The following is a 9,881-nucleotide window of genomic DNA, read 5'->3' on the forward strand; positions in this document are numbered from 1 at the left end:
CACACACACACACACACACACACAAACACAGATACAACATGGTCTGATAAAGCCTACCCAGCGTGACCCAGGCTATAAAGGCGCCTCTTGTTTTATTTAATGTCCAACAGCGTGTTTATTGGCAGTGGACTGAAAGAGAAGCACATCCATAGAGCAAGTCGCTGCTCCACAACAATCTGTCTGTGTGTGTGAGCATGTGTGACTGTGTATGTGTGTGAGTGTGTGTGTACAAACACATAACACACTGTCAGAGCGCTAGGTTTTCAAACATTTCTAAGCGGTGAATGACACGGCTGACTCGGTCGGCCCATCCCTCCTCTCGCTCTCTCTCTCTCTCTCCCTCTTCCTCCCGCTCGCTCTCTCCCTCTTCCCCAATCTCTCAACCCCCCCTCACCCTTGTCTTTTGTCCTCCCCTTCCCCCTGTGCAGGGCTCACCCGTTACCCAGGAAACACTCCCAATTGTGCTGTTAACAAAGGGAGCCGAGGCTTTCTTGCCTCCCGGGAGGTGGTCCCCTCCGCCCCGCACCCTGACCTCCTCAAACCCGGCTCTCCTCCCTTTTCCTCCTCCCCCTCCTCCCCAGTGATGCATCACTTGTCGCCATGGCGCTGAGCTTGGAAATTCTGAGAATTGGAATGGCAGCAGAGGAGAAAGGAGGATAAAGCAGCGAGAGAGGGAGAGAAAATGCAGGAGGGAAAGGGGCTGAAGGAGGGAGGGGGAGGATGAGGAGAGAGGTGACTGGGAGGTATTTCTAAAAGAGCAAATCAACATAGACCAGTTGGCCACGTTGGGCTTCTTTGTAAGCAATTCATCAGTCACAGCATCTTAGCAGCAGACTGAGCCTTCATTACAAACTAATTACTTTAGCATTAGGAAGGTACAGGATCCCCTGGATGACCTCATTAGACTAGGCCACATTAAAATTCATTTCCACGGCTTCGGAATCTAGATCTGATTCAAAACATGCTGCATAATCTCCGAAATGCATGGAGGTGAAACTGGGGTCATGCTGTTTTTCTTGGTTCTTCAAAGGCAGAGACTTTGGAGATTAGAGGGTTTCACCAACAGAAATATGCAGGGATGTGCAAAATCACATATGCATGTTCACCGCATTGAACTGCACTGTGATATAAAGGTCTTTCAAAAATAATATTCCCTAGTCTTTTTCTTATTTCAGTTTGTTTGGAGGTCCTTGATTTGCAATTACAGCAGCCCAGATTAATATGGGATGGATTCAAATGTAGCCATTTGTCAGCTAAACATTCATTCCGTGATCTCTACTCCAGTATAATATATGCTGTTTGTGCCAAATTCCTACCATACCCATGTTTTGTAACTTTAGATGGCAGGAGTAAAAGTGAGTCATTCTTAAAATTTGTTGTGTTATGGTTTCAGAATGATAAAGAAACAAGAAACAATTAGATACAAAATAGGATGTAGGCTAAAGGATGATTTTTCCCCCCTTGGCAACTATCATGTTTTCCCCAATGATATACAGATTCTTTTTTAGGTATTCTCTAATCAAATGGCTTAAAAAAAATAGTGAAAATAGCCGCCATTTATTCTCCATGGGGGAGCATGCCTAGGACCCTCCTAATGGTTTTCAGTCGCACAGCACCGCTGGTATTTGCCATTTAATTAGATATGATTTAGATCCCTGGGAATTCAACCAGGTGGATGCAATTACTTACAGTAAAGGAGCTGTAGTATGTAATATAATAATAGTAAGGGTTTATAATCCTGTCAAATATATAAAAAGAAAGACAAGACAAGAAAAGAAGAGATATAGCATGTATTAATAGATTAAGATATAGTTATCGCTACATTTATTTTTTATTAAGATAAATATGAGAATATATTGATTGTTCTTTGTAATCAAAACACACCTTTTGAATACAAGTGTCAATCGTGTTGCATGTTGTCTAATCAAGACAACCTGTTGCAATGAGGTAACAGCAGGAAGCAGCACTCTGTTAGAAGGGCCCGGTGTTCAGTGTGTTCATCCAGGATCTCTTGTTCAGGCGAGTCCGGGGCTTGGACTTGGGCCTTGTTGGTTTTTCTCTTCTTTTGTCTTTTCTGTGTCTTTACTTTTGTCTTGTTAATAATAATTAGCTATTTTTGTACTTGTTTGTGCATTAGTTAGTAGGACATTTGGTGTTGAGTATGTAAAAGGTTTTAGCTTGTCGCTTCTCACTCCTGCAACACCATGGACACCTTCGCTCTTGGCTTATTTCCTTCTTCATTTTAATAAATCTTAGATAATATCGCACAATGTCAACTGGTGCAAAACAAAACGGAAGGTTAGCCTCTGTCCCTGAAGGATTTGTTGACTTTCATTGGAGCCCCAGAATCCATTGCTTCTCTAACTGACACGTGACCGTGTGTGAGCTTGCTATTTCCATAGTGGCGTTTTATTCCACATTTTCAGACATCACAAATCTCCTAACAAAATCTCATGAATACGTAATGACTGTAGCAGCGGGATTGAAGATGGTGATATTAGCATACCAGGCCTGCACCATTCGACAGAGTTGTGTATTGCACGCTTGATTCTTCTTACACGGCCGGCTCTGGGGAGGGAAGCACCATGACAAACCCCTGGCTATTTATCGGCCCAGTGGCTCACCAGCTGTTTCCAGCGTGGTCATTAACATCACATCTCCCCGTGGAGAGTATAGAGGCTCTGCAGGGCCTCATGATGCTGGTGTTTGGGTTGGTAAAGCTGTTACCAGCCGTATGTCCTATCCACACCAATTCAGTCCTGTCCACACTGGCTCACACGATGGCTTGACTGTAATAAAGTGGCTGAATGGAGATGCTGAAGAGATGGAGGAGGGGTATGAAGAGTAGGAGAGGGATGGAGGATGGAGGAGTGTAAATATAGAAAAAAGGGAAGTACGATGAATAGGATGAGGGATGAATCCGAAGAGAAACTGATTTCCCACCCCCCTAGTCCGTGTACCCTACTGTATATATTTATTCAAGCGTTTCCCATGGCTTCTCTGTTTGTAGAACAGTACAGTACATTGTGTTTCATGGAGCCTATCTGTAGCCTGCGGGAATCAAAACGGAGTGGAAGAGTGAAGATGCAAGCTCACTTTAGCTGCATTAGATCATGTTTGAGTGGCTAACCAACGCTGACAGGGCACTACTGATGAAGTTATACTACAGTAGATGTCACAGGACCGCACACTGGCAACAAAGGACTTCCTGCTTTCTGTGTTATTTCTCCAGAGACTGTCAACAACAACATACTTTCCTTTTTCTATGTTTATTCCATTTTCTTATTCTGAAGCTATTTCAGTTAAAGATGACTTATTATTGTGAGTTCATTTGACAGAATTAAAATGATACCTGATTGAGTGTGCGCCCCATAAATCAAGGCGCAGTTCTTACTGCAGTGACCAGGGTCCATTCCAAACCGTGGCCCTTTGATGCATGTCCTTTTCCCTCTCTCCCCCCTCTTCTCTCTACAGCTGTCCTATCTTACTTCAGTCTATCTACAGTATACTTACCCATACTTAAGACGTTTGGAAGAAATTCCCTGAGAAAACTGAAATGTTAGATTCTGTGTGTCTCAGTGATAGATCACTCTTATAGCAGTTGTGTTTATTTTGATATGTTATTAGATGACTCTGGCTCAGAGCATGTGATTAGTGCTTGTGGTGTTGTGTCCTCGTAGTGTACAGTGATGCTCAATGTAACGGAATGACTCCGTTTGCACAAAAATGACACGACCGACTGGTTGATTGATCTCCGTTATGACAGGCGTCTAAGTCACCTAAAATTATTCTCTGCAGTGCATATGAATACTCCGCTGAGTTAAAGTGCTCATATTATGCTAATGTTCAGGTTGTAGTTAGAGGTTGTACTAGAACAGGTTTCCATGGTTTAATTTTTTTTTTTAAACACCATGTTTTTGTTATAGTTCCCACTCCCCATTCAGTTCCCACTGGCCCAGATTATGGAGAACAACAAATCAAGTTACCATAGTTATGCGGACGACACACAAATTTACATAACCTTATCGCCAGGGGACATAGTCAAATACAAAAACTGACTAAGTGCATCGAACAAATAACGGGGATGTGCCAGAACTTTCTGAAATTAATGAAGGAAAAACTGAGGTGGTTGTTTTTGGAGCAAAAGAGGAACGATTAAAAGTCTGCGCTCAGCTTCAACAACAATGTTAAAAACAACAGACAAAGCCAGAATCTTGGTGTAGTCATGGACTCAGACCTGAACTTTAACAGCCACATTAAGACAATTACAAAGTCAGCCTACTATCACCTTAAGAATATCAAGGGTTAAAGGACTTATGTGTCAACAGGATTTGGAAAAACTTGTCCATGCCTTTATCTTCAGTAGACTTGACTACTGTAACGGGTCTTTACAGGTCTCCCTAAAAAATCAATCAGACAGCTACAGCTGATTCAGAACGTGCTGCTCGAGTCTCACTAAGACTAAGAGACTGGATCACATCACTCCAGTTCTGAAGTCTTTACACTGGCTTCCTGTGTCTCAAAGAATTGATTTCAAAGTACTCTTGCTAGTTTATAAATCACTTAACGGTTTAGGTCCAAAATACATTTCTGATCTGCTACTACACTATGAACCACCCAGACCTCTCAGGTCATGGGACAGGTCTACTTTCTGTCCCCGAGTCAGAACTAAACAGGGTAAAGCAGCTTTAGTTTCTATGCTCCTCATATCTGGAAAAACTCCCAGAAACCTGCAGATCCGCTGCTACTCTCAGTTCTTTTAAATCAAGGCTGAAGACCTTTCTTTTGATGCTGCCTTTCTTTAAATGAATGCTCATTCTTTAAATTTCTTATGCTGCACTGTAACTTTTATTCTTGTGTCTTCTATGTGTTTATTTTTTTAACTGTCTATTCATGTGTTTTACCGGTTTTTAATGCTTATGATTTTTCTGTTTAACTGATTTTGTGTAAAGCACTTTGAATTGCCCTGTTGCTGAAATGTGCTATACAAATAAAGCTGCCTTGCCTTGCCTTGCCTTATAGGAGCTGCAGCAATGTGCAGTGCTGGAGCTTCTTTTTACCTTGTGTGTTTTAGCTACAGAGTTAGATCTCTTACTTTAGTTCGATCTTTGTTGGGAGTTGCACATGTGCAGTAGCTAGGTAAGGACAGCTAGCCATTAAGAAGTAGTATAAGGGCGTGCCACGCTAGCAGCTAGGTGAGCATTATTGTAGATTGTAAGTCACTTTGGGGTGGACTTTGGGCTCTTTCACTTTGTAAACCTATATCATGCAACAAAAAGAGATATAACACAATAACAGAAAGGGAAAAAGTCAAAAAGCATAATATGAGCTCTTTAAGACTCACATTATGGATTCTACAAGTGCATATAAGCCCTTGTCACCACCCATCCATCCTTGATCCCTCACAGTGGAATGGACTAACTAGTCCGATTACCTCAATGGCCATATGTCTGTGTGTTTCCCCCCCACACACACACACACACACACACACACAGGCAGCTCTGTGTTATTTTGCTGGAAAAGTGATAAGAACAATGCATTGACAAAAGCTGCATGGATGTGCCTGCTTTGTGCTTTAAGGGCCAAGCCTAACACCCATTATAATCCTTTTTACATAAAGACATCCCATGTGGGTGGCAGGCAAACATGCTGTCAAGAGAAGGATATGTACTGATGGTGTAGACATATGCTGGGAACACATTACAATAGTCTGTTCAAATGTGATTGCAGTTACGGTGGCAAACAATTGAGAAGATCAGAGAAAAAATCCGTCATCACTGGTTCTCTAAAAGGATTTATTGCTGAATTCTGAGCTAAAAGTGTTCAGAGGATAGCAAAATGCGGCAGGCGTTTTTTTTGTTTCATTTCCAGGGCTGTGTACAACGTACAATGTATTACATGTAGGATTAAAGGAAAGTAACTGTTTTTCACCTTTTTTTAAATCCAAAATCCAATCTTAAGATGTCTTAATATGTGGCACAGATGTGTTGAGTTTTTTATGTCTACATCTGTGTCAGAAAGGAACAAACGGACTCACTCATCTGTGTAAACTGAGCATAATATGTTTCTATATAAACTTAGTCATCACCAGCTGCTGCCCCTTTGTCTGTTGCAGCTTTTTTTAATATGTGACAGAAATTCAACAATAGCTCTCTTAAAGTGTCATAAATGATAAAGAGAGCTACATGTTGTCCTATTTAGCCAGACTTTACATATTCCCAACATACTTTCTTCAACAAAACCTCAATTAAGAGTAGACAGTGTGCATGTCCCTCTCTTTGTTTAATGTACACTGAAGAGGCAGAACAAAATGCTTAACTTGTTTAAACCACAGTGACACATCTTTTAATATCCACCCCTCTAACAAACAGAGACAAATTGCCCCCTGCCTGTCCTCTCCTCACCCCTCCCTCCCTGTCCCCGTCTGTCATACAGACCTCTGTCTTTACATTTTGGGGGAGGGTGGCTAGCATGTGTCTGACTGACTTGGGTGTGGCTCAAGGCCTTTCTGTAACAAACACCAGAGGTGTATGCAAATTCATGCAGACAGAAATATTTAACAATGCGCTCTTGGACACATGGATTTGTATATTTGCTCTCCTACTCATTAATTCACACACACATACACACACACACACACACACACACACACACACACACACACACACTCCTGGATTTGCTATCACAACAACATGCCTTACAGATGCTTCCTGCTTTCACAACGCCTCTTGGCTCAGTTTATATGGGAGACTGGTACGTGGGTGTGTGAGCATGTAAATAATATACTTCCGTTTACATTTTGGCTTGTGAGTGTGTGTGTAAGTGTAGCATGTTACCGCAGTGTGTCAGTCAGTCACAGCATGGTCCTCCATGTAACACAAAGGCCCTGTCAGCAGCAGCCCTGTGTGTGTGTGTGTGTGTGTGTGTGTGTGTGTGTGTGTGTGTGTGTGGTGTGTGGTGTGTGTGTGTGGAGGTGTTGTGTGTGTGTGTGTGTGATGTTGATGGTGGGGGTGCCCATTTGATGTGCCCCTCCTATATGAAGGTCTAAGGGGAGGAAGAGAGAGGAGATGAAGGAAGGGGAGCCTACTTTAGGGGGTTGGAGGGGATTATTAGGAAGAGCCAGGTTTGTTTTATGGACTCATCTCCAGAAACGTATGAGGGACATGCACCACTGATTTCTTTGTGCCTCTCCTGCCTTCTCATTGTCAAGTTAGAATAACACTCTGGCTTGGGTCTGGGCTACGGTGTTATCTTTTTGAACTGTTTCAAATAAAAGAGTTTCATTATTTTGTGCTGGTGTGTTTAAATATCTGTCTCTGTATCTCCTACTGCAGCCGTTCCATCCCATGGTAAACCTGCAGTGCTCTCCGGATCTCAGGATGTTCCTGTGCGCGCTCTACGCCCCGGTGTGTACCGAGTACGGGCGGATGACTCTGCCCTGCCGCCGCCTCTGTCTGCAGGCCAAGAGCGACTGCTACAAACTAATGGACATGTTTGGTGTCAGCTGGCCGCAGGAGATGGACTGCAACAGGTTGGTACAACAGTAATAACTCTTTTCCCCTGGATTTATCTCAGCGGTAACAACCTTGCTGCATCACAAATTTAAGCAGATTTTACTTTTGTAAGAGGACAAATGCAGCCACAAACCAGCAAGTATGTCAAAAGTCATTCATTTGAGCCACGGAAATGAAGAGGCTCAGAAGAATAGCGTGGCTTTGTGAAGTGGCTGCTAAACAATTCCATTTATTTCAAACTATGTTGTCCCAGAGGGTAAATTAGTTTCGCAGCCGGATCATTAATTCAGTCAACCACACATCAGTTTAGAAGCAGCAGCACAGTGCACAGACATGGTCAACACAGTATAAACCATCGCAATCACACAATGAATGAAACCTTGAAGAAAATCAGTGAATTTGGATGTTTAAAATTAAATGAAAAAAAAAAATTATCTCAGAGTTGTTTTTGAATTCAATACAATGAAGGAAGAAAACAGGTAAGCATTTTAAAAGAGTTAAATCATACCTGTTGTTAATTCAACCTCAGGCACCTGGCTGACATATAGCATACACACATGCAAACACACACTAGCCCAACAATGACAAACCAACATGGTTGTACATAAAAACAGTACATAGAACAAAACATATTAAAAATAGAGTAAAATGGTTTGGGGCAGTTGCTCAGAAGCAGTCTCTTTATTTTTCAATTTTCAAACATAGCAAAATATCCCTAATCCAGTGATTAACATATTTTCCATTTGAGTAGTCATGTTAGCAAGGAAGGGAAGGCAAGCATACTCTGTTTGGTTTTGGGCAAGATCATTTCTGCTGGCCATTGTAACATTCCAGACGTGGTTTGGAAGACTGATTTTAAAAATTCTGCTAAGGAAGGGCATGACCAGAACATAAGGAGGAGTGAGGTTGAAAAAGGATTTACTTTGGTAAAGCCTCTCATTAGAAAGATAGCTGTAGCTCAGTGGTCTGTAATGCTGAAAGAATAGACCAATGTTGCTGGTTGAAGTATGACCGACAGAAATATCCCAAGAAAACTTGCAAAATGTATATTTAGCTGTTTGGCAACATAGCGATAAAGCCACTTAGAAAATGAAAACAGAAGGATTTGGGGGTGGGAGTTGGGGTGTGGGGAGGGAGAGAGGACAGGAGAGGAGGAGGCAGGGGCGAGCTAGTCTCCATTTGTTTGAACATACTTTGAATGTCAACAAGAAGTGCCTTCACCCAACATCGCTTAGAGCACCTTTTAATGCTTTTGAAACTAATTGGCAGTAATATAGTGTTGGCAGTATATGTAATCTTACAGCTAATGATGATCATCATCTCTCATCTCCTTTCAGATTCCCAGACTGTGACGAGGCTTACCCCCGTCCCGTGGACCTTCTGTCCAGCTCAGACACAACCGAATCGCCCATCGCCATCCAGCGGGACTACGGCTTCTGGTGTCCCAGAGAACTCAAAATGGACCCAGAGCTCAGCTACTCCTTTATGGGGATCCGCGACTGCTCGCCCCCCTGTCCAAACATGTACTTCACGCGAGAGGAGCTGACATTCGCACGCTACTTCATCGGGGTGGTGTCCATCGTCTGTCTGTCCGCCACCCTCTTCACCTTCCTGACTTTCCTCATCGATGTGTCGCGATTCCGCTACCCAGAGCGTCCAATCATATTCTATGCTGTGTGCTACATGATGGTGTCTCTAGTGTTCTTCCTGGGATTTCTCTTGGAGGACAAAGTTTCTTGTAACTCAGCAAATCCTGGAAGGTTTAGGGCTTCAACAGTGACCCAAGGCTCCCATAATAAGGTAAGAAATTATTTTCTTGGCTGTGTATTTTTTTTGCTGTTTTTCTACCGCCTAGATATTGATATTGATCCTGAACCTGTACATCCTGTCTCTGTCCTAGGCCTGCACCCTACTCTTCATGGTGCTGTATTTCTTCACCATGGCCGGCAGTGTCTGGTGGGTCATTCTAACTATCACCTGGTTCCTGGCTGCTGTTCCCAAGTGGGGCAGTGAGGCAATAGAGAAGAAGGCCCTCCTCTTCCACGCCTGTGCCTGGGGCATCCCTGGCGTCCTCACAGTTAGCCTGCTCGCCATGAACAAGATCGAGGGCGACAGTGTCAGCGGTGTTTGCTTTGTGGGGCTTTATAACCTGACAGCCCTGCGCTGGTTCCTGCTGGCCCCGCTGGGGTTGGACGTAGTGGTGAGGAAGAACTAGATAAAGAATAACAAGAGATGTTGTAAAAACATAGTGGTATATAAACTCACCTAAAGGATTATTAGGAACACCTGTTCAATTTCTCATTAATGCACTTATCTAATCAACCAATCACATGACAGTTGCTTCAATACATTTAGGGGTGTGGTCCT

General features: G+C 42.9%; 1 protein-coding gene across 3 annotated transcripts in view; it reads left to right on the forward strand.

The window, feature by feature from the left end:
* Positions 1–9,881, forward strand: part of fzd3a (frizzled class receptor 3a) — a 31,780-nt gene that overhangs the window by 8,129 nt on the left and 13,770 nt on the right. For all 3 annotated transcript variants that reach the window (XM_032542843.1, XM_032542844.1, XM_032542846.1), the window contains exons 3-5: positions 7,335–7,531; positions 8,852–9,314; positions 9,415–9,714. In XM_032542843.1, coding sequence (XP_032398734.1) covers positions 7,335–7,531; positions 8,852–9,314; positions 9,415–9,714 — 960 coding nt within the window. The remainder of the gene's footprint in view (positions 1–7,334; positions 7,532–8,851; positions 9,315–9,414; positions 9,715–9,881) is intronic.

This window comes from Etheostoma spectabile, chromosome 18 (genome assembly GCF_008692095.1).
Source record: "Etheostoma spectabile isolate EspeVRDwgs_2016 chromosome 18, UIUC_Espe_1.0, whole genome shotgun sequence".
In the NCBI taxonomy this organism is placed as follows: Eukaryota; Metazoa; Chordata; class Actinopteri; order Perciformes; family Percidae; genus Etheostoma; species Etheostoma spectabile.